General features: G+C 51.3%; 2 protein-coding genes across 4 annotated transcripts; one reads left to right on the top strand and one right to left on the bottom strand.

Annotated features, from left to right (window-relative positions):
• The first annotated feature begins 159 nt into the window (after window positions 1–159).
• TOR1A (torsin family 1 member A) lies at window positions 160–7,024 on the top strand. Of its 2 annotated transcripts, none has more exons than XM_040632057.1 (5): window positions 160–403; window positions 911–1,176; window positions 2,031–2,206; window positions 2,305–2,432; window positions 6,484–7,024. In XM_040632057.1, exons 1-5 carry the CDS (start codon window positions 226–228, stop codon window positions 6,528–6,530), a joined length of 795 nt encoding a protein of 264 aa, XP_040487991.1. In that variant the 5' UTR covers window positions 160–225; the 3' UTR covers window positions 6,531–7,024. The 2 variants fall into 2 exon arrangements, with proteins under 2 accessions (XP_040487991.1, XP_040487990.1); XM_040632056.1 differs by having other exon boundaries at window positions 162–403; window positions 6,387–7,024.
• Window positions 7,025–9,100: 2,076 nt separating this feature from the next.
• On the bottom strand, window positions 9,101–14,777 carry TOR1B (torsin family 1 member B). Of its 2 annotated transcripts, none has more exons than XM_040632054.1 (5): window positions 14,531–14,777; window positions 13,652–13,917; window positions 12,094–12,269; window positions 11,524–11,651; window positions 9,101–11,191 (listed from the first exon to the last, which is right to left on the bottom strand). In XM_040632054.1, exons 1-5 carry the CDS (start codon window positions 14,727–14,729, stop codon window positions 10,950–10,952), a joined length of 1,011 nt encoding a protein of 336 aa, XP_040487988.1. In that variant the 5' UTR covers window positions 14,730–14,777; the 3' UTR covers window positions 9,101–10,949. The 2 variants fall into 2 exon arrangements, with proteins under 2 accessions (XP_040487988.1, XP_040487989.1); XM_040632055.1 differs by having other exon boundaries at window positions 10,982–11,115.
• Between the last annotated feature and the right edge of the window lie 9,166 nt (window positions 14,778–23,943).

The raw sequence follows: 23,943 nt of genomic DNA, 5'->3' as shown, positions 1-23,943 counted from the left end.
AAAAAAAAAAAAAAAACCGCCCCCAGCGGCCTCCCGGCCTTCACCTCCCGGAAGCAGGCAGGGGCTCTGCCCCACACAAAGATGGCGGCCGCGGCGGCGCGATCAGACCCGCCCCGCACAAAAATGGCGCCCGCGGCGGGGGTGGGGTGGGGACCGGAAGCGTCGTCTGGCCGTAGCGCCGGTCTGGGGTAGCGCGAGAACGCGCAGGGCGGCGCGGGTCCGGGTATGAAGCTGGACCGGGCGGCGCTGGGCCTGCTGCTGCTGGCGCCGTTGGCGGTGCGGGCGGTGGAGCCCATCAGCCTGGGACTGGCCCTGGCTGGCGTCCTCACCGGCTACATCTACCCGCGTCTCTACTGCCTCTTCACGGAGTGCTGCGACCAGAAGCGGAGTCTCAGCCGGGAGGGTAGGACGGGCGGGGCGAGCGTCGAACGGGGGTCGGGCGGCCGTCGGGGCTGAGGGCCGGGGGTCGGGAGTCTGAGGCGGGGGGCCAGGGCCGGAGCCGCAGGCGGAGCGGCTTGGCTGGGGTGGCGCCCGGCGCCAGGCCACGACCACGACCTCGGACGACCCGGGTTTGGTCGGAGACCCAAGGAGGCGGGCTGCGGGCCGGGCCGCTTCCTCCTACGAGAGTTTCGCTCCGGAGGCAGGAGGGATGGTGGGAAGTCTTCCCGCGCCGTGGGCGGCGGCCGAACCGCAGCCCTGTCCTGCGGCGCGCGGAGAAGGGGCAGGGCTGGCCGGGGGAGGCCTCCAGGCCCACCGCCACCTGCGGGCCAAGTGCTGACGTACCTCAGCGTTTCACCGGCGCTCGAAGAGCTTAGCTGGCTCTGCTGGCTTTCACACGCGCCTGTACACTTGGCTAGATTTCGCCAGACACACAGACACCCCCTTCCTGACTAGCTTTGCTTTTCCCCAGCGCTGCAGAAGGATCTGGACAGCAAGCTCTTTGGACAGCATCTTGCAAAGAAAGTCATCTTAAATGCTGTGTTCGGCTTCATAAGCAACCCGAAGCCGAAGAAACCTCTCACCCTCTCTCTGCACGGGTGGACGGGCACGGGCAAAAATTTTGTCAGCAAGATCATCGCGGAGAATATTTACGAGGGTGGTCTGAACAGTGACTATGTCCATCTGTTTGTGGCCACGTTGCACTTTCCACATGTCTCCAACATCACCCTGTATAAGGCAAGAGCAGAATTTTGGAATCCTTCCTGGATGATGCCCCGTTCGCGGTTTCTTTGTCGTGGGGTGGGATTTGGGAATTGCCTGTTGGAGTGAGTGGCCTGAAGACGTCTACACGCGTGGGTTCCTTTGAAAGGTGTGGAAGTTAGGGAGGGTTTGAGGTTGTATGGAGCAGTATACCATGGAGCTTCGTGGTGGTTGCTGAAAACAGGCTCTGTATGATACTCGTTTTAGTAAGTGGGGTTAGACATGGACGTCATCACGTCCAACCTAAAGATCATCACATCTAACTCATTTTGTAAAAGAGGAGACATTTCTAGAATGGCCTAATGTAGTTTAGCCGAAGTGTTGCAAATTGCTTTTACAGTTTAACTTGCTGATTAATAATGGCCTGGACTTTGGGGGCAGACACACCTGGTTGAGTCCTAACTCTCCCACCTGCCAGCTCTGTAATCTTGGGACCAAAGAAGGCAGGTGTACACAGGATACGGATGAACATTGCCGTTTTAATGACAAGGACCAGCAGCTCAGTGACATGGCATCGCTGTATCCGCACAGCACAGGAATTACAGTCAGTGTGGGGCTTTGGAACCAGGCAGGGCAGGGTTCAGATCCCAGCTCTACCACATTACTAATTTTGTAATCTTGGGCAAGATGATGAAGCTCTATGCCTCAGTCTCCTCATCTGTAAAATAGGTATGACAACACGTGCTACATGGAGTTGTGGGGAGGAACCACAGAAACTCGTGTGCGTGGTGCCGAGCACACAGCACTCCATAAACGTGGCCATTGTGGAAGCAGTTATTTCTCTTGCACTCACTGAGAACTTTGATTGGCTTTTCCCTCTTGTCATTCAGGACCAGTTACAGTTGTGGATCCGCGGCAACGTGAGCGCCTGTGCGAGGTCCATCTTCATATTTGATGAGATGGACAAGATGCACGCCGGCCTCATAGATGCCATCAAGCCCTTCCTAGACTATTACGACCACGTGGATGGGGTCTCCTACCAGAAAGCCATCTTCATATTTCTCAGGTAAGGTCAGGGCCGGGAGCCGCTTGAAGAACTCTGCACCCAAGTCCCTGGGCTTCAGGACGAAACCCAGTCCTCACTCATCCGGAATTCTGTTGCAGCAATGCCGGAGCAGAAAGGATCACAGACGTGGCTTTAGATTTCTGGAGAAATGGGAAGCAGAGGGAGGAGATCAAGCTCAAAGACATGGAGCCAGCCTTATCCGTGTCGGCCTTCAATAACAAGAACAGTAAGTGCCAGCTGTTACTAACCCTTGCGCTTGTGATCCCGCGGCCCTAAGATGTAGCGCTTCGGCATCGCCGCGGCCTGGGAGCTGACCGGAAATGCCAGTTCTCAGTCCCTGCCCCAGACCTACTGAGGCAGAACTTCTCGGAAGAATCTGTGTTAAACTCCAGGTGACTTTCAGACACCCTAAAGTTTTGGAAAGTGCTGTTTTAAAGAAAGAGGGACAGTCTTTGATTGTTGACGTCTTAAAAAATGAGTTCCTTGTTTTCTTTAGCTAAATGCTTTTCCTTTGTGGAAGAAAAGCAGGCAGTTGAGCAAGGAGGGCTGCTGTGGGTGCCTCCAAAAGAGAGGACCTGTCAGGTCCCTTTTTGTGTGTGTTGTCCTGGAACTCTGAGGAGATTCTGTGCACTAGAATAATAGCCAAGCAGGCGGCAGGCCCTTGTTCTGCACTGGGTGCTGCATAGAACACCCTACCTGCAGATTTTCTTTGATCTCCACAGTAACCTCGTGGGGTAGAAACTGTCATCGTTTCTACGATGGAGGACATGGAGGCTCGAGGGGAGCCGCTTGCCCAAGGCCACCCAGCCTGTTTGGTGTCCCTGGTCCCAGAGCCTGAGCTTTTCACTGCCCAGCTCATGGGTTTTCCAGTGAACTCAGACACCTTTGACCTTGAACCCTTGGCGGTGGGAACTCCCCATGATGCAGAATGACTCAACAGGTAACCTGGGAGCCATGTGGGCTGACTGTTACCATTTAAATCTGCTCCATTCGGGTTTCTTCTTGGGCTTAGAAGACAAAAGTTCTCCCTTGAAACAGGAATTCATCCTCCTGCAGAGATACGTGAAACAGTATGGGGTGTTGTATATCCGTTTTGTGTAGCCAGACTATTACTGATGAAAGCCAGGATATTTTGTAATAGGTTAGATGGTTCCTTGGCATGCCAAACAGTATGAACGCATGCACTGGGAACCGTAGCCTAAATGCTTCAGCAAGGTGAGGCTTGTTGCCTAGAACCCACGTTCTGGGAGGTTACAGAGGGTTCCAGAGTATAAGCTTCAGAATCAGGTGGACCAGGCTCAGCCATTGACTGACTGCGGCCTTGGCAGATGGCTGAACTCATTCATTCGTTCATTCATTCATTCATTCATTCCACAAGTGTTTACTGAGCACCTACTAGGTGGCAGGCACTGGTCCAAAAACTGGAGACATAGCAGTGAACAAAAGCAAATCCTTATTCTCATGGAGTTTACATCCTATTGATAATAAATAAGGAAGGAAATGGGTCAGTTGATGGATATCTGTATCTACATAGAGGTAGAGATCTGTCTTCCTGTCCGGTAGGTAAAAGGGCAGTCAGTATCGAGGGTTTGGGGGTGCTGGAATGAGGATGGGCTGCAGTTTTATATAGAGTGATCAGGGATGGCTCACTGCGAAGGTAACATTTGAGCTGATCCGAGGAGTGAGGGAGTGAGCCATGTGGATACCACAGGGAATAGCATTCCGTCAGAGGGAACAGCACATGCAGGAGCATTGAGGGGGGGTTACCTAGGGTCACTGTGGCACCGAGGAACAAAGGAGAAGGGGGTTGGGTAAGAGGCAAGACTTCCACTGGGGGTGCTGGTCGTGGAAGGCCTAGAGGGCCATAGGGAGGCTTTGGGTTTAACTTCAAATGGAGGACAGAGCCCCTGGAGTGTTTTGAGCAAACACTGACATGACCAGACTTGGTTTTAACAGGACCACGCTGGCTGCTGGGGTGGGGGTGGGGGGCGGCTAGACTGAAGGCAGCAGGGGCAGGGACACAGGAGCTGTGCAGCAGCCTGGGCCACGAATGCTGGTGGCCCAGCCCCCCATGCTAGTCGTGGGACCGGGTGACACGGTGGGATGAGGATGCGTTTTGAAGGGAGAAATCTAAGGAAGGTAGAACAAGATCTCCTAGAGGATCGGCGTGGGAATGAGCGAGGACCAATTCAGCGGTCTGGCTTGAGCTGCAGAAGGGTGGCGCTGCCATCTCGGGGGACAGACGGCGGAGTTGCGAGTTGGTGGGGCTGGGTGAGAGATCTCGGAGGCAGGCGTGGACAGTGGGCGAGGCACCCCTGTAGAGATGCGGGGCAGATGGCTGGCCGTTCAGTGAGCTTCTGGTGGGGCGCTTGGGCTGAGGGTACAAACTGGGGAGTGGTCCGTAGATGGTTTTTCCAGAGACTGTCTGAGATCATTGTTTCGTCTGAACACTCTCCCTGTGGTCGGGTTCTTGTCGTGCCGGCTCTGCCCAGAGGTCACCTCCTGAGCCAGGCCGCGTCTGCCTACTCTGGCCAAGGAGCCTGTCCTCCTTGGCCACTCACCCCATCTCAGTGCTCACAGCCCCGGGCACTATCTGAAATTACCTGTGTGCCGGCTTGTCGGGCTGTGACCCCCTGAGGCCAGCGTCCACGCCTGCCGGCTCCATGCCCTCTCCCCAGGGCCCGGGGCTTGCCTGACGCAGAGCAGGCCTTCAGGAAACGGGCTATGCCCCTTGTTACTGCTCGGCCATTAGTTTTGTTCTTCCCCGCAGCCACGGCCAGACTCCACCCCATCCAGGCAGTGAGATCTTTCCCGAGCACCAGTTATGTGCAAAGCACTGCTGGGAAAGGAAAACGGACGCTCCAGTTAGGATTTCTAACGAGAACTGTGTGTTCGCTCTTTGTCCCCGTTTCTGGCACAGATCTAAAACACTCAGAATTTCCTACGTGACAAGAGCCACAAAGGTGCCTTGATATTCATAACAAACCCGTTAGCCACACCTGAGTTTGTGTTAATAAGGGGCCTTTGGAGAAGCATCTAAAGGGCATAGTCTGGTTTCCAGGGGAACCAACCAGGTGATGGGAGGGTTGGAACTTTCAGTCCCGTCCCCTGACTGCCGAGGAGAGGAGGGGGGCTGGAGGTGGAATCAGTCGCCAGTGGCGAGTGATTTGATCAGTCACGCCTATGGAACGAAGCTCCCGTAAGAACCCAGAAGGATGGAGTTCAGAGAGCTTCCGGGGTGAACACATGGAGTGTGGGGAGAGTGGTCCTCTGGGAGGGGGCCTGGAAGTGTCCCGTCCTTCCTGCATTCCCTGCCCTGTGCATCTCTTCCATCTGGCTGTTCCTGAGTGCTGTCCTTTAACTGAGCAGAATTGTAGCACGGCCAGCTGGTGCTGGAGGGTGGCTTGGTGGTGTGGGAAAAACGCCACACACGTCGGAATTGGTGTCAGAGTGAGGCCAGGATTGAGGCCCCAGAGTAAAGTGGCGAAGCGTAAGGGAAGACGGTCACCTCTGGAAGCACGGGTGTGACCCAGCGGCATACGGTCATCAGGAGGGAGCGTGTGCTGGGTCCTCCTGGGAATCCAGGAAGGGACGTGACTGGGTCATGGGGTGGGTGCCGAGCCAGCACTCGTCGCCGCTGAAAACACACAGCAAAGGCTGTGCCCTGGGGCCGCACCAGAGCGCCATCTTCACACAGCATGGCTCTGAGGTTCAGTTCCTGGTCCCGCGGTGCGCGCTGCGTGGTTTGGACGTGCGGGCAGCGCTGGTGGGTCTCTGCCCTGTTGCTGATCCAGCTGCTGCAAGTCCAGTGCGTCCCAAGTAAGGGAGTGGCGGTTCCTTCCCTGGGGCCTCCTCTCTCCTTGCACTTTCTTTGAAGCTCTGCCAGCCTGGAATGCTGGTCCGCCCCGTACCCCTCTCCGCCTCTCTGCGGGTACCTGGCACTCGGGGCTGGTCCGCGTCTCTCCCGCTTCGCATCTGTAGGTCCATCTGGGAGGCCTCCCCTGTGCCCGAGGCCTAAGGAAGGTGCCACGTGTCCTGTGCTTGGCTTTCGCGGAGGCATCGAGCTCCCGGGTTATACCTGACTCACTGGATCGTGGGCTCCACCTCCGGGTCTGGCCCCCAGTGGACGCCCAGTGGATGTGTGCTGGATGGATGAACAACACCTTTTTCTTTTTCCCAGGTGGCTTCTGGCATAGCAGCTTAATTGACCGAAATCTCATTGATTATTTTGTTCCCTTCCTCCCCCTGGAATATAAACACCTAAAAATGTGCATCAGAGTCGAAATGCAGTCCCGAGGCTTTGAAATTGACGAGGACATTGTAACCAAAGTGGCTGACGAGATGACATTTTTCCCCAAAGAGGAGAGAGTTTTCTCGGACAAAGGCTGCAAAACTGTGTTCACCAAGTTAGATTACTACTACGATGACTGACGGCCCTGGAGTCATTGCTTCGAGTTGGAGAAGGAACTCAAAACACCTGGCTCTTTTCCCGGACCTCCCCCGGCTCCGTACTGTGGAAGAGGACTAAAGGGAACACTTCCTGTGGGACAGGATGGGAATTTTCCTGCGCAGTTTTCATCCGGCGAAGCCTACAGGCATCATACCCTGCAGATCGTGGACTTCGGAACAGCCCCTGGAGGCGTCAGAGAGGAGGAAGCAGCCAGCTCCCAGTCCGCTCAGCCCAGGGCTCATGATTTTGTAAAAATCATGTTTTAATTTCAAGCGTTTCTGTTTCAAGGAAGGACGTCTAAGTTTTACTGAAAATGTGGTAACTTTATTTAAAATGGTTTTTAACGTTATGAGAAACTTCTCAGACTCTACATTCCTGGCTTTGTGTGGTTTTTTTAAGTTCTTGTCACCGTATCGTATACCATGATGTCTTTACTGCAAAAAAAGCCCGAGGCTGGGTTCTTGGCATGTTGTCCCTAGGATGGCATAACTGGGGACCAAGGCTGGGGCAGTGATGAGACCTGTCACAGGGTGACTGTCGCAAGGGGCAATGAAGTGTTTAGATAAAAGGACGAGTGCGTAAGAGGGGACACACTCAGGCAAGTTGCAGATAGATAAGCCTTAAATCCCCTTTCCAAGGGTTTTGATCTCAGTAACATTGTGAACCGCGGGAATGATCGTAGCAACATTGTGAACATTGGTGAGAAACAGAGTTTCTTTGAAAGAAAAGTATTTCCAGCTTCTCACCTGCCAGTCCTTCAGTTTCACAAAGGAAGATCCTTCTCTGCTTTCCATTCCTGAATGAGCTATGTGTTGTCTGGCAAGTTTTGCCATATTTTTAAAAACTGTACTCATTGCTAGTTTTTGTTGTTTAATGAGAATTCCCAGAACCTCTTAGGAAAGTTTAACTGTCCCTCCCCCCAGTCCACCCAGAGGATGCCGAGGATAGCGTTTTTGCTTATAACTACAAAGAGCTACCATTTTGCAATAAAATTGTGTATAATCTGTGAATACATCTTTAAAGGAGGGAAAAAACCCTCCACCGTAGGTCTTATGTGCTGCAGCTATGAATTAAGACCGAACAGGTGCAGTGCAGGCTGGAGTGAAGTTTCACGCAGGGACACAGGACCCTGACAGCTCTTGCTCTTCGCTCAGCTGTACTGGGGTTCGTGGAGCTCCTACACCCAGCCGCAGAGTTGAAATCCAGAGATGTGACCCCAGCTGAGATGCTAGGCAGGAGTACGGAGCCCTGCAGGAACCTAGACGTACCTTGGTGTATGCAACACCCATGTGTGCCTGCCGGCGGTGGGGCTCCTCTGGGGTGTGGGACCTAAGTGCTCCCAGGGACCCATTTCTAGTAGGCCCAGAGGACCAGCTGGCGCCCAGCTGCCACAGGAGCCCCTCTGCCTGTCCCCTGGCCTGCAGAGAGGCTCTTCAAGGGCGTCCAGGCCTCCTAAGGACGGCTGCAAGTGTTGGAAGGTCCTTTTTTTTTTTTTTTTAAGATTTTTAAAATGTATTCATTTGCGAGAGAATGAGTGAGAGCACGAGCAGAGGGGAGGACAGAGGGAGAGGGAGCAGCAGACTCCACACTGAGCGAGGAGCCCGATGTGGGGCTGGATCCCAGGACCCAGGGATCATGACCTGAGCCAAAGGCAGACGCTTCACTGACTAAGTCGCCCAGGCGCCCCACGGGTTGGAAGGTTCTTGACGTGGAGCAGAAGCTATCCCCAGGAGTCACAGATCGGGCTAAAAGTTCTCAGACGGCAGCCCCAGCACCTGGGCGCCCCGAGTGAGGGAACACAGGAGACCCCTGACTTCATTTGGCAAGTGCAGTCTTTGTAGACGAGGCAGTACAGGTTGGAGCGGACACGGCACAAGGCTGGGAACAGACCCGGAAAGTCCTGTCTCGGGACTGGAGCACCTTCAGTTAAGAAATGGGGGGAGTGGGTGGGATGCTGGCAAAGAGGGTTTGAACTTTTCAGAAAGTAGCTGGCTTGTCCTCAGTCCTGGAAAGAGGGTTGGTGTTAATGATTCACTGACACAGAAGAGGCCAGGTGGCGCTCGCGAGAAATTCACTGCGCCGGCTCTGGTTTCTGGCTCTGAGCCTGGCCTTGCTCAGGTTCAGAATGTCAGCAGAAAGTCCTGTTTTCCCACTGCCTCAATATCCTTCCTTCCTATGTTAATTTTAGGAGAAAACACTTGCTAGAAAGAAGTCCAGCTCTCCCTGGCATTTTCATCCATGGAACTGTGGCGTAGAACCCATCCCCTAATCCAGTGTATGTGTGGGGGGGGGACCAGCCCTGACGTGCAGACTCCCTTCCAACATGTCCAGGGTGTAGTAAGCCTGACACCCAAGCTGTTGAACAGCCTTCATCCCAAGCTCAAACTTTTTCAGAGTTACCAAATAAACTAGGGGAAAAGAAAAAGTTTGCAAGTGACGTGTCACATGATAAAATATAGGCTTTATTTCATATTCAGTATGTCAATTCAAGTTCTCGTTCTACCTCTTACACAGGGCGAAGGAGGCTGGGCTGTGGTCAGCCGTGGCCTCTTCAGGTTACAAGTCCAAAGGTGGCCTACACGTGGTGAATGAATTACGTCACTCAGAACAGGGAAAATCTTGTCTCTCCCTGACCCAGATCCTCACGGGGTTATGAAAGAACTATCACTCGGCTCCAATGCAAGAACACGTACCAAAAAATTTAAGCCTTAATTTGTCTTTCTTTTTTTTTTAAATCAGAGAGAGCACAAGTAGGGGAAGCAGGAGGGAGGGGAGAAGCAGGCTCCCCGCTCAGCAGGGAGCCTGACGCAGGGCTCGATCCCGGGACCCTGAGATCATGACCCGAGCCGAAGGCAGACGCTTCACCGGCTGAGCCACCCAGGCATCCCTTAACTTGGCATTTTTAAAAGACTACAGGTGACCCTCTGTAAGGCACTCCCGTGTCATAAAGATGTTCCTTCTCCATCTTACATATAAACACACTGTACGCTGTTCTAATGTGTCTGTGGTCGCGTCGCAGCGGTGACACACACACCCCAATTCACACGGGCTGGAATCCGTCTTATTTCCCAGTGACCAGGGCGGTCCAGCCTGGCACTGCCACAGAGGGTGCTCGTCATCAGAGGACACTCGGGACCTTGTCTGATGACCAGCTATCTCCACGCACTGAACAATAAAAATGCACACCGTTTTCGTTAAGATCTCTGATAAAGAGATAGGCAATTATTCCATTTTTTGGTGTCCTTCCCATGTTTTAAAATGTCCCTTTTCTATTATCTAAGATTCACAAGTAAAAACATCATAAAAAACATACATATCCTTGAAAATTCTAGCATTTCTGGTGTACAGTACTTACACTTCTTTGGCAACGTGGGCTCTGCCAGCTGGCCACTCTGGCACGTGTTGTCCACGGAGACTGAGCGTGGCCTATGGATTTCAAATGATTCTCTGGAATAAAGTGAGAGACTGACCCATGCACAAATTGTTACAGACATTTTACCATGGGAACCAAGGACTCAAATTCAAAACCAATGACCTCACTCTGACTGGACTCTCATGATGACGTGTGATTGGGGGCAAATCTAGCAGCAACCAAAGTTCAGGAGCAGAAGTAGGGCCAGGCAGGCTGAGCTCGATACTGGGTGAGAGACGGCAAAGGAATTCCAGGACCAGCAGGCGCAACGGACAGACTGCAGGGCTGTCAGTCCTGGTCTGCTGCAGAGGCCTCGGGTGGAGACCCCACCCCACAGGCAGATAGGTCACCTGGTCGAGAATGTTCCGTGGCAGGCCCACATCACCACCGGACACCGTGCCTGGAGGTGCCACCGATTTCAACTGAAAAGACTTGAAACCAGTGGACGCTCTCTGTGCAGAGAAACAGAGAAGGTTTTCAGCAGGCGCAAACTGAATGCTCCCCAGATGGCGGCAGGGCCCTTGAACTCCCTGAGTTAGAGCGGCAGCTTCTGAGGTGTGGGTGCTGTGGGGTCAGAACGGGTCCTAGGTCTCACACAGCTGTTTGCAAGGCACTTCTGTCAAGGTCCGCAAGGGGGGAGGGGCAGGATTTTAAAAGTTCATCTTCCACTGCAGTTAACAGATGGATTGCTGTCAGGTCCAAAATGACAAGCGCACTCCACAGGTGAGTGTCTGTTCAAAACTCGACTCCGAGAAACTTCTACAGGCCGCAAGTCCACAGGTGCAAAGTGCAAACCCCAAAGAGGGCTTCAAAGTGCTTCCAGAAGGCAAGACCCTCACTTGCTGAGCTCTGGCGGCCTCTTGCCATCCTTGAGGAAGAGGTCAGTGAAAATCCAACCGTGACTGCACAGTCTTGCAGCCCTTGTCTGAGTAGATTTTCTCGCTTTTAGGGAAAAAAGTCATTTCATCTGCCACTCTGGTGACAATGTCCTCATCTATGGCAGAGCCGCGGGCCCTCATCTCTGCCCGTACACACATCTTCACGTGTCTGTACTCCAGGGGGAGGAAGGGGATAAAGTAATCGATGAGGTTTCTATCTATCAGTCCGCTGTGCCACAAGCCACCTGCAAAGCAAGACACAGCTGGGTCTTCCCATCACTGTCCCTGTCACCTGGCCAAGCTCACTGCTCTTACAGGGCCCATTTTGATCCCAACCCACAATAGTACATCCTTCATGTCTCTACCCTTCGAGATTCTCTATCAAGCGTGCAACAGGCTTGATAAAAGGACTGGTCAGTTACCCCTAACTGGTTTCTGTTATGGAATGCCCGAAGAAGTCCCTACTTCAGCGAAGCCACAAAGGCCCACGGATAGATTCGGTGCCTTTGTGGAAGGTTTAAAGAAGGAGGGGACTCTGCTGGCAGGGTTAGGGGGCTCCCCAGCCTGGGAGACTCACTGTGTTTATTGTTGAAGACTCCGACAGACAGCACGGGTTCCAGATCCTTCAGCTGAATGTCTTCCCTCTTTCTTCCCGCCCGCCAAAAGTCAAGGGCAATCTTAGTTATGAGGTCCCCACCGGCATTGCTGAGTTTGCCAAAGAAGCAGAGTAAAAATACATAGTAAGATTCTGTGTCTAATCAGGAATCATACCTGCTCTGAGGTTTATTCTTAACCGAGGAATATTTATGAAGTGCTCCTGGACAAGGACAAGATAAGCGTCTGCCCTCACGGAGCTTGAAACCTGCTTTTCCAGAACTTGTCGTACGATGCTGACTTTTGATAACCCTCGGTGGCATGTGCAGGTTACGAAATGGCCTGTTACCAGCAATATCTAATTCATTTTCTCCCGCTCTCACGCTCCTTGCCATGCCAACTGTAGCAACCCCAAAGTAAGAGAAGTCAACACTTCACTTTTGCCAGGCACCTCTGTCCCTGGGCAACAGAAGGCTGACAGTTGCCGGGATCTCCTTCTAGCACCAGGAGAATGAGTGCCTTGTGTGCCCCCGAGAAAGCACCTGCCGCTGACCTGAGAAAGATGAAGATGGCCTTCCGGTAAGACACGCCATCCACCTGCTCGTAGTAGTCTAGAAACGGCTTGATTGCGTCGATGACCCCGGGGTGCAACTTGTCCATCTCATCAAATATGAACACGGAGCTCGCACATGCGCTCACATTACCCCGAATCCATCCTTGTAACTGGTCCTAGACCAACCATAAGAGAAAGAGGATGCAGAGGCTCAAAGGATGTGCCAAGGGGACCAGAAGCACGGCGCCGTGGAGTTCTCTGGGCCTTTACGAAGGACTCTGGGAAACAGCATCCTAACCTCCATTCGCATAACAGCTTTTCCATAACTTTATAAAAAGTGGAAACTGAAAGACAAGAAAAAAACTTCCTTGCATTTTAGCACCTAACTCAAGTGATGGGTTGAATACGACTTTTTACAGGTATAAGAGGAGCAAGATACAAGAATAGTCACCAGTTCACTGTGAACCAGCCCATCATTTCAGCTCACCGTGGCCTGAAATCTCAAGTTAATTTCAGCAGACATACGGAGGAATTAAGAAGCTGGACTCAGACTTGCACAGTGCCCCCAAACCAGTGCCTGGACTGATGCAGTGAACAAAGGAGCTGGCATTTCACAGAAAGCATTTGTTCCTATGCTTTCCCGAGACAAAGACACCCAAGCAACAAGTCCGCCACCCCAAAACGTGAAAGGCTCCAGAGGCCCCCTCATCTAATCGCTGTATTCCTAGAGATTCATGAAAGAATCTGGAAAAACAAAAATTATTCCTTCTTTTCAGGAATTTCCCAGCTCTGTTTGCATGGCACTTTCACTTCCTTGTTGAGTTGTTTCTGTTTCTTATTTAATGTCCTCACCTAACAGTAGGACGATTAACCTTTACAAGGACAACAGTCATTGAATTGAGAACCGTACTAGACAAGTTAATATAAATTAAATGTAGACAGAATATCTCAAAAGGAGGAGGAACGGTCTTAAGAGTCAGTTCTTTGAGGCTTTCATTTGAAGAATGAAAGCAACGCCAAGGATTTGGATGCGAGGAAAGGAAATAAAAGCTCCTGAGGGGGGAAAAATCCTCTAGTCTACAGTGCTAACTGCAAATGCTGCATCACAGGTGGGAAACTTTGATGCAGCCATATCAGGACAAATCACTTAAGACTGATCCGCTTCACCAAGGCCTGGGACAGAAACACTGAACCCGCTCATTCATTGCAGAACGTGGCTACCCCGCAAACAGCGAGTCTGGAGAGTGGGGCCCAAGTTTCTGATTCGCCACAAGGCCAGAGAAATTGTGAGGAGCAAATCCCCTCGCCTCTCCTGGCTCTGTCTTTTAAGGGAAATAATGTCACCTGCCCCACTGTATTATCTTGGAATCAAATGAGAAAAAAAAGTTGTAGGAGAGCTCTGCAAACAGCAGAGGGTTACTGGGGACAAGTGTGCCTTAACTCAGTGAGGGCCCGGAGCTAGAGCAGTGCAAAGAGAAGCAGCAGAGGCCAGAGTTAGTGAGGAGGTCGCCCAGACCAGTCCAAGTGGCCGGTGGACAGGATAACAGGATTCTCTTGCCTGGTACAGTTTTATCTGCTGCTCGTGAGGGAAGTGCAGAGTCGAGACAAACAGGTGGACAAAGTTACTCCTCAGGCCTTTTGAGTGAAGATGTTCAGCCACAATTTGGCTGACAAAATTCTTGCCTGTGCCAGCCCAGCCATGTAAGGAAAGGGTCAGCGGTTTCTTGGGATTTTTGTTGTTCTTGAAGCCCGTCAGTGCCTTGAGAATCACCTCTGTGGCCAGATGCTGCCCAAACAGCTTCTCCTCTAATTCCAGCTTGAGGGCTGCAGGAGCCAGCCGTAGAACAGAGAGAAAAATACACATTAAACAGGCACCAGAAAAGCAGCACTTTCCCCAGGTGGCCAAAGCGAGAGGCACATATTAGCACGCGGTCCAGCAGGGTATCTGCCAAACCCCAGGGCTCGCCCGGAGGCAGAACCTAGGGTTGCAGAGTCACACGATGCCACTTCCAAGGATATGCACTGGACGGATGTCCTCCTTAATACTCCAGTGTCTGATAAGGAAGCTAAACGTGTTCGTTCATCCAAGGATTAGCCCTCTCTTGACTGAGCTGCATGCTATTCCCCAGCCACCCCTGCTGGCCTGTAAGAAAACCAAGGGCCAAATGTGGGCTTTCTGGGTAGCCGCTGCACATATGAAAACTACTTAATAGGACTGACATGGTGCGAAGGGCTGGGCACGCTGCTTTCAGCTTCTTACTGTACTGAGGGAATCCGAGGCATTTACGAAGGAGCTTGGGCAGAGCCCCACGATCTGGAGCATGGGTCTCAGAGGGCACGGCTTCCAGGGTTGGAGTCCGGACCGAAACCCCGCCGTCCTCCCTCCCGCCTCAGCTCAGGGTGAGCGCCGCACCCCTCGCGGGCCGACCCGCCCTACCCGACGCGTTGAGCGGCTGCTTCTCGCGGCAGCACTCGGCGAAGCGGCAGTACAGGTCCGTGTAGGACAGGTAGCCGGTGAGCGCCGTCGCGGCTCCGATGGCGATGCCCACGGTGATGGGCTCGAACGCCGCCACCGCGTGGACCGCCAGCAGCAGCCCCAGCACCGCCCCACGACCTAGGCGAGCAACCTGCCGCATCGCAACCCTCGTAGCCCGCCAACCTCCGCGCCGCGTTGCCCGCCCACCGAGATCGGACCGGACTTCCGGCTGCGTTACTTCCGCCCCTCGGGCCGCCCCTCGGACCGGCCACATTGGTGGAGGCGGGTCTCTGTGCCGCCATCTTTGTGCGTGGCGCGAGAGCTGTCCAGCGGCTCGGCTTTCACGGACCCCACTCCTACTTCTTACCGTTCTGTGCCCTAGACCTTTTCCGAACCCCCACACTTGGCTTTGTCATCCCTTCCCCTGGAGCTGTAGTGAGCTTCTCCCATGTCTGCCCACCTGCCTGCCTTCCTGAGACACCTGCTCTGCGCTGTGGGGGCTCGGGCCCAACCGAACACTGGGGAGGCACGAAGACTGCGGTTCCCTGGCTCACAGTCAAACCCGAAGCCCGTTGTGTCCTTCTGCGTGCTTTAAGGTCGGCCCCTTGTCCGGTGCTGGGAAGACAGCCTTGAAGGAACGGGAATTGGTCCTGGCCGTCCGGAGCCTCCAGGCTCTGGGAAAGGCAGACAGCGGGCGGGGGCCCCACACTGGGCCGCGGGAGAGGCGAGGCCCAGGGGCCGTGGAGCAGGGAAGGCTTCCATCCAAACTGAGAATTCAAGGAGTTACTCAAGAAGTGAGGAGTGCATCGTCTACACAGAGAACAGAAAGTGCAATTTGGGGAAGTATTTCACATGCTGGAGGCTGGTGAGAATGAGGGCGCAGAGCTAGGGGAGACTGGAATGGGAAGGCCTGCAAGGCCTGTAAGGAGTCTGGCCTCTGTTCTGGGGACCATAGGAGCCACAGACGGTTTCACACGGGGAGCGGCATGGGCAGAACAGAGTTCACTCTGGCTGTTGGGTTCAGTGAGGAGACTGGTCTAGGTAACCTTGGCCCAGGCTTTGCTGAACTGGTTGAGCTAACCGATCAACAGATATTTAATGAACACTGGCTCTGTGTCAGATTCAGTGCCATATACTGGGGATACAGCATGGACAGGGCAGAGTCCCTGTGCTCACAGAGCTCTCCGTCTGGGGTAAGGGAGACAGACAGATGGTTTACATCCAGTGTGGTCAGTGCGGTAATGTGGGAGGCCCAGACGAGGCACCTCACTCAATCTGCAGGTTGGAGAAGGCTCTCCTCCATACCTCAGTTTAGACCTGAACAATAAGTAAAATTGCTATGGGGTTAGATTCCATTGAGTATGCTAGAAGAGCAAAGTAGCTATCATCTTAAAATACTGACACAATAGACAGAAAATCGGACCTTTTGTAAACATTTAAGCTTATGATGAAATTTTTCAATGTTGATCTAAAAATGCACAGAGGGATGTATGAGCAAAAAACGTGAAGATCCCTCCGGGAAATCATACCCTGCTTAGTAGGCATTGACTGTTCATCCTCCCCGGTAACTCTGCATTTACTTTAAGTAGCCGGTGCCTCCCTTCTGGATTAGTAGCTGCTAGGAAAGGACTTATGTATGGATCCGGAGCTTGGTTCTCTGGACAGATGGCCTCCTTCCTCTCTACCGTCAGCCTCTTTGTTGCCACATCTTCCTTGTCTCTCCACTCTACAATCCTGACCTGCCCTGAGGCTCTCTCTTTTTTTTTTTAAGATTTTATTTATTTATTCAACAGAGATAGAGACAGCCAGCGAGAAGGAACACAAGCAGGGGGAGTGGGAGAGGAAGAAGCAGGCTCCCAGCGGAGGAGCCCGATGTGGGGCTCGATCCCATAACGCCGGGATCACGCCCTGAGCCGAAGGCAGACGCTTAACCACTGTGCCACCCAGGCGCCCCCCTGAGGCTCTCTTTGAGACCCCTTTTCTCTCCCCCTTCTCTGCCTTAGTGAGAGGCCCCAACTTTCTCCCTCGAGACCCTGCATCTGGCTGCACACTGGACATCTCCATTTGGCTATTCTCCAGACATCTCAGCACCCATACAGTCAAACAGAAGCGTTGATTGTTTTCTACAAACATGTCCCTCCCCCACGGTCCTTATCTCAGGAAGTGGACCCATCTTCCACCAGTTGCTTTGACCCAAAGCTAGTGGTTGTCCTGGATTCTTCCCCCCCGCCCCAAACTCTACTTCCAGTCCATTGGCGGGTCCTGACCCTATGTCCAAAACCTCTCCAAAGCTCTTTAGTCACCATCTCCATCTCCTTGGCCACCCCCAGTCCAAGCCTCCATCATGGATGGCCACAGTAGCCCCATAGGGGTCCCCTGCTTCTTCACTCATCCTCCCTAATGTGTACTCCCCATGAGAGAGACAGGTGGTGGTTTTTTGTTTTTTTTTTAAGATTTTATTTATTTATTTGACAGGGACAGCCAGTGAGAGAGGGAACACAAGCAGGGGGAGTGGGAGGGGAAGAAGCAGGCGTCTAGCAGAGGAGCCTGATGTGGGGCTCGATCCCAGAACGCTGGGATTATGCCCTGAGCTGAAGGCAGACGTTTAACGACTGTGCCATCCAGGCGCCCCGAGACAGGTGGCGTTTTAACAACAAATGGGATCATGTCACTCTTGCGTTCAGCCTGTCAATGGCTTCCAAAGACCCTTAGGAAAAAATCCGCCCTTTTTATTCTGACCTCAAAGCCCTACATGATGTGCCCCTGCCTTCTCAGACCTTCACATCCCACATGCTCCCTTGTTCTCAAACCCACAGCCCCGTCTCTCTCCTGAGCATCCTGTTCTCTCTGCCTGGACTCTTGCTTCGGAGTCTCACCTGGCAAAGGACTTTCAGGCCTCAGCTTGAAGCTCACCCGCCCTACCTAAAGTAACCCCACTTCCACCCCCCATAACCCACTGTCCCTATCACCCTGTGTGTGTCCTTCTCTATTGTCCATCTCTCTCACTGGACTGAGAGCTTCAGGAGGGACCTTATCTATCATGTTCTGTTTCTCTAATTCTCAGAACTGTGCCACATACACAGCAGGTGCTCAATAAATATGTTTAACGTTCAAGGGTAGCATACTCTCCAATAAGCCAAACTCTGATCTGAGGGCCAAAGATGGTACTATGGACTAAATGTGCTCATCCCCCAAAGTTCATATTCTGAATGTGATGGTATTAGGAGGAGGGGCCTTTGGGAAGTGGCTGGGTCAAGACGATGGAGCCCTTAACATTAAGATGTTAATAATCGGGGAACCAGGTGAGGGCTACACGGAAACTCTCTGTACTATCTGCAGATTTTCTGTAAATCTAAAATAAAAGGTTTCTTTTGTCAAAAAAAGCAATTTTGGGGGCGCCTGGGTGGCTCAGTCCTTAAACGTCTGCCTTCAGCTCAGGGCATGATCCCGGCTTTCTAGGATAGAGCCCCGCATCAGGCTTCTCCGCTGGGAGCCTACTTCTTCCTCTCCCACTCCCCCTGCTTGTGTTCCCTCTCTCGCTGACTGTCTTTCTCTGTCAAATAAATAAATAAAATCTTTAAAAAAAAAAGCAATTTTGTCTATGCTACTGTCTGACCATCAGTGATGTTGTAAAAATCATGCTCACATAAGCTCACATAAGCTCACATAATTCTTCTAAACTGAAGTTGGTTCGTGAAAGTGTGTAAATTGCACTTGATGGGCAGAAATGCTCGGAAGACTGAATGCAGTGTATGTGGAATGGATAAATTGTCTATTTTATACCCGTGAAAAGGAGGGAGGATCCCAGGGGTGGGGCATGTAGGACACGTGGCAGAAGCCCTGGACCCTTCATGCTCTGGCACTGTCCTCGTAGAGAGAGAATCTGATTGGCCCAACCTGAGTCAGGTATTCAACCTTGGATCATACAGTCATGGGCAGGGGTGTCACACTTGTGCCAAAGTAGCCCCCAGTTTGTACTATTCTACACATTTCTATGATATTTTCTTCCCCTAAAAGTGTATTTACTGACATCATTTTGTCGTTTATTGTGAAGTTGGCCACTGGAATCCATGGAGGGTGGGAAGACAGCCCTAAGAGTAGAGGACCTCCACAAGAGCTCTCTGGGGAACCAAGACACACTGGAGCCCCAGGAATGGATAGAGCTGAGCCCCACAGTTGCCCCCCCAACCGCATAATCATCCTGAGACTGATATGTGCTCCACTCCTGCTCTTTTAAGAAAGTTTAAAATTTTTAATAAAACAACTTATATATTTCAAATGGACAAAAAATTATAATCATTTACCGTATCTTAAGATACATTGCCTTAAAATGAGAACTTCCAGTAGTCTGAGGTTTGCAAGATAGATCTAGAAACTTAGCTTCTATAGAAAATGAAGACTATGTAAGTCAGATCAGGGACAAGGTAGTGGCAGCCAATGGTTCTTTTTTATTAATTGCTGTAATACCGTCGTTTGGTGGCTGAAGGAGTTTCATATTTTCTTTAGACATCGTTAGGCACCAAAACTCTTGCAGGACGACTTCAATGCTACGCAAATTCTGCCGTCTTGCTGGCACTGATGTGGCTCTTGGGTGACCACTTCATTAGAACTACTACTCCATTCATACTAATTTTTGCTACAAATCTTACAAAGGGGAGTGATTCTGGGCATTTAGAGCCACATTCTATCTTACGGCTGTCTGTTCGGTTTTCATAAATTGTCCAAGCCTGTGCTGGCTGCCGTTCTGTATCACTGTCATTGGAAGCCTGGTGCCTTCTTCACCTTCCACCCATCCCCTGGCCCTCATGCTGTGCATTCCCTTTATTCTTTCTATCATCACTCTGTTGGAGCATTGCTTTCAATGTTTAAATTGTTGATCAGAAACATTCAAACCACCAGCTTGACTCCTCAAGGCTGTCATAAGTTGAAAGAGCGACCAGAAAAGTCTTGAAAGCTTGTGATTCTGCTGGAGACAGGACTCGGCATTCTGGTTTCCCTGCTGGCTGAGATTTTCAGGACCAGTGACAGCGCTCCCTCTGCCCTACACCTGTTTCCCGGGGAGCTTTGGATTTGACTGTCAGGAGTCAACCTGATAGACTGGGAACCTACCTGACGCTGGAGAGACCTGGGGAGGGAAGCACTAGAGGGTGCTAGTGAGCTGCTGGTCGGAGGACTCAGGCCCATTGAAATCTTGACTCTATCCCTTACTACCTCTGCGACCTTCAAAAGGTCACAAAAAATCGATGACAACGAAAAAAGTTCCAAAGCCTAGATTATTTAAAATGCCGATTGTTTACATTAAGCCTTGTTCTCATCCAAGTCTTACCAGTGTCTACATTATACAGAGGGGTTCTCCTGGGGTGCACTGTGTTTGGTCTTTTCCTTTCTTGTTTTTTTGTATACAATGATACCCAGTTTGTTTCTAGGAGATCTTACAGCTATAGAATATTACATATGCTTTTAAACAGCTTTGCTGAGTTAAAGTTGACATGCAACAGACTGCACATATTTAAAGCATACAGTTTGGTAAGTTTTAACATCTGTATACACCCACGAAACCACCACCACGGGAACCATCACCCCCAGAAGATTCCTCTTCTCATTTTGTCATCCTTCCCTCTCATCTTCCCTCATGCCCCCTCCCCCATCAGCCATGGATTTGCTTTCTATCACAGATTAGTATACTTTTCCATAGAATATTGCATGTTTTAGAAATAACATTATTATTTTATTTGTTAAATGCATTCTACTCAATGCCAGGTTCTGGGTGCATGAAGTCATTCTCTCATTTAATTCTAAAGCAACCCTGTGAGGCATCAGTGGAAATCTTCGTTTTACAGGTGAAGAAGTTGAGATCCAGAGAGGTTAGCTAATGCGTTGGAGATGCTTACTATAGGAGTAGAAAGCGATGGAGCCAGGACGGACACTCGGGGCCCTTCTGAACCCCCTCCCCGCCAAGATCTCACTCACTGACCTGCTCCTCTCTCTCCTTCACCAAGCAGGAGACAAGCTGCCTGGGTTCAGATTCTGCTTCTGCCATGACCCCGTGTATGACCCTGGGCAGGTTACTGAACCTCTCTAGGCCCGGGTTCCTCATTTGTAGAGTGTGTATAGCAATGGTCTCTTCTTTACAGGGTTGCTCTGAGGGTCACTTGAGATGACAAGTGTTGGGGTCACCTTACTTAGCAGGGGGCTCGGGCAGGAGGACTGAACACGTGGTCATGGTGTGGGATGTAAGTGCAGCCAGACAGACGTGCGGGGCATAGTGGGAACCCGGGAGGGTTGTGCTTCCTTGTGCTTATACGTACAACTCCAGTCCCTCCCTATTGTTCCCTGACCGCCTCCAGTCCCCTAGTCAACCGAAGATTGATGGACCAGGGCCGGGCTCTGGAATGACTGGCCTGGCTTGGAAATCCAGCCACACCACTGCAGGCCGTGTGTCCTTGGCAGTCACTTATTTCCAGTCAAGTCTCAGATGTGTTTGACCCAAAACTGGCTTCTTCTCCCCCTGGGACCCAGCCACCCCCTTTGACCTCCCGATGGGTGTGGGCTCAAGGGCTGCTAACCCACTTGATAAGCAGAACACAGTGGGCAAAGGAAATCTGCTGCCCAAATGTATCACACACTGCTGAGGTCTAAACCCAACGCTGGAGAAGATGGGTAGTGGCTGGCATCCGTAGGGACTGTGAGTTTCAAGCTAAGGAAATATGGGCATGGGATTAAGTAGCAAAAGGACTTGGGGGCGCCTGGGTAGCACAGTCGTTAAAGCGTCTGCCTTCGGCTCAGGGCGTGATCCTGGCGTTCCGGGATCGAGTCCCACATCGGGCTCCTCCGCTGGGAGCCTGCTTCTTCCTCTCCCACTCCCCCTGCTGTGTTCCCTCTCTCACTGGCTGTCTCTGTCAAATAAATAAATAAAATCTTTAAAAAAAAAAAAGTAGCAAAAGGAAGTGGATCATCAGGCCAGGGGAGATTCACAGTACCTCACCTAACATGCAGAGATGCTGGGGGCCAAGAGGAGGACTTGAGTCAGGCCCAGAGTGCCCGCCTCTCCCCCTCCTTCTCTTATCACCTTCCCTCTCTGGACCTGCTCCATTCTCTGCACAGCACCTGGCTTTGTATGTGCTGCTGCAGACACCCAGCGACCGCACACTCACGGTCTTCTTCTCCTCTCTCCACCCCGAATCCCAATTCCAAACTCCCAGGGAAGAGATTTGATTGGCCCAGCCAGGGTCAGGTGCCCCTGATCCAGCCAGCTGTGGCCTGGGGTGGGGGCAGCATCCCCTGGTATGGACCATGCGAATGAGTATAGGACCACTCCCGAAAAGGGATCCACCTCTAGTGCAGCTCTCCCAGGCTCCTCCAACCCAGCCCCGTGTCTGCCACGCCATTCTCACTCTGCCCAACAGCCCTGCTCAGCCCCGTTCCAAACCCACGTCCTTTCATTCATTCACTTCACCGGAGAATTCTTTCTTACTCAGCCTTTTGTTCTACTCAGACCTTCAACAGGTGGGATGGGGTCCACCCACATGGGGGAGGGCAATCTGCTTTACTCCGTTTACCAATTCAAAGGTTAATCTCATCCAGAAACTCCCTCAGGAACACACCCAGAAATAATGTTAAACCAAATATATGGGCACCTCACGACCTAATCCAGCTAACACATAAAATTAACCATCATACCCTTCAAAAGAAACCAAGGGTGACCCTTCTCTTTGCACCCTTCAAGCTTGTGACAGTGCTTTGCGCATGGTGGAGAAGGGGGGTGTCTTGTTGAGAATAGCGGAGGGGCTTAGATTTCACCCTGCTTTCAAGTTCACATGCTGGCCTTCCAGTTTCACAGAGGCTGTCAAAGGCACGAGCTTCCTAGGTCAGAGATGGGGACTTTATTACTCCCGGCACAGACACCAATAAATATTTGTGAAATGAGTGGATGGTTGGATGGTCTGCAGTCCTAAGCTACATACCCAGGAAATGGCAGTCACCCAGATCTTTTGGGGGAGCAAGAGCCCCCCCAAAGTCAGTTAAAGAGACAAGGTAGAAGACAAAACCAATTTGGCAATAGCTGCCAAAGTTGAAGATGTGCGTGCCCTGCGACCCCAAAAATTCCACTCTTCAAGCCTTTATCACATTATGGCACATGAAGAAAATGAATGTATGAGTACATCCCACTGGGGCCAGTGGAGGGGCTGCTGGATGAGGTGACTGGGCTCAGGGCTCTGACTACCCTGGGCTCTTCCCAACTGCCCACCTGCAGCCCATTCATAGCATGGAGGGTACAAAGCCCAGCCCCAGCGGGCCTCATACACGTGCAAGGGAGACACATTTGAGGATGTTTGTTGAGGCTATTTGTAATATTAAAAATTGGAATCAAGCCTAATTTCCCATCACTAGGGGAATGGATAAGCAAACCATTGTCTAGTCCTATAGTGGAATATTATGTGGCAGATAAAAGTGCGTGGACTTAAATTACGTGTATGAATGTCTATAAGTCTCAGGAACCAGAGGTGAAGGGGAAAGTAGCAGAAGGCTATGGCACAGCACACCATTTATTTATCTATTAAAAATGCACATGTGCTCCAACTTCAAGTTATATTACAAAGCTGTAATCTCATCAAAACAGTATGGTACTGGCACAAAAATAGACACATGGATCAATAAAAGAGAATAGAAAGCAACAATTGTATGGTCAATTAATCTTCGACAAAGGAGGAAAGGAGATGCAATAGGAAAAAGACAGTCTCTTCAACAAATGGTGTTGGGAAAATTCGACAGCTACATGCAAAAGAATGAGACTGGACCAGTTTCTTATGCCACACACAAAAATAAACTCAAAATGGATCAAGGACCTAACTGTGAGCCCCGAAACCCTAAAAATCCTAGAAGAGAGCACAGGCAGCAACTTCTCTGACATCAGCTGTAGCAACATTTTTCTCGATATGTCTCCTAAGAAGGGAAATAAGAACAAAATAAACTACTGGGACCACATCAAAATAAAAAGCATCTGCAAGGCAAAGGAAACAACCAATAAAACTAAAAGGCAACCTACGGAATGGGAGAAGATATTTGCAAGTGACATATCTGATAAAGGTTAGTGTCCAAAATATATAAAGAACTGATACAACTCAACACCCAAACCCCAAATAATCCAATTAAAAAATGGGCGGAAGACATGAACAGACATTTCTCCAAAGAAGACATCCAGATGGCCAATAGACACATGAAAAGATGCTCAACGTCACTCATCACCAGGGAAATGCAAATAAAAAAACAAAACAGTGAGATATTACCTCACACCTGTCAGAATGCCTAAAACCAACAACACAAGATATGACAAGTTTGGCGAAGATGCGGAGAAAAAGGAGCCCTCGTACACT

Source organism: Ursus maritimus, unplaced genomic scaffold (assembly GCF_017311325.1).
Source record: "Ursus maritimus isolate PB19 unplaced genomic scaffold, ASM1731132v1 scaffold_17, whole genome shotgun sequence".
NCBI classification, from domain to species: domain Eukaryota; kingdom Metazoa; phylum Chordata; class Mammalia; order Carnivora; family Ursidae; genus Ursus; species Ursus maritimus.
Note: the sequence above shows the minus strand (reverse complement) of the source record. Positions and strands in the feature narration are given on the sequence as shown.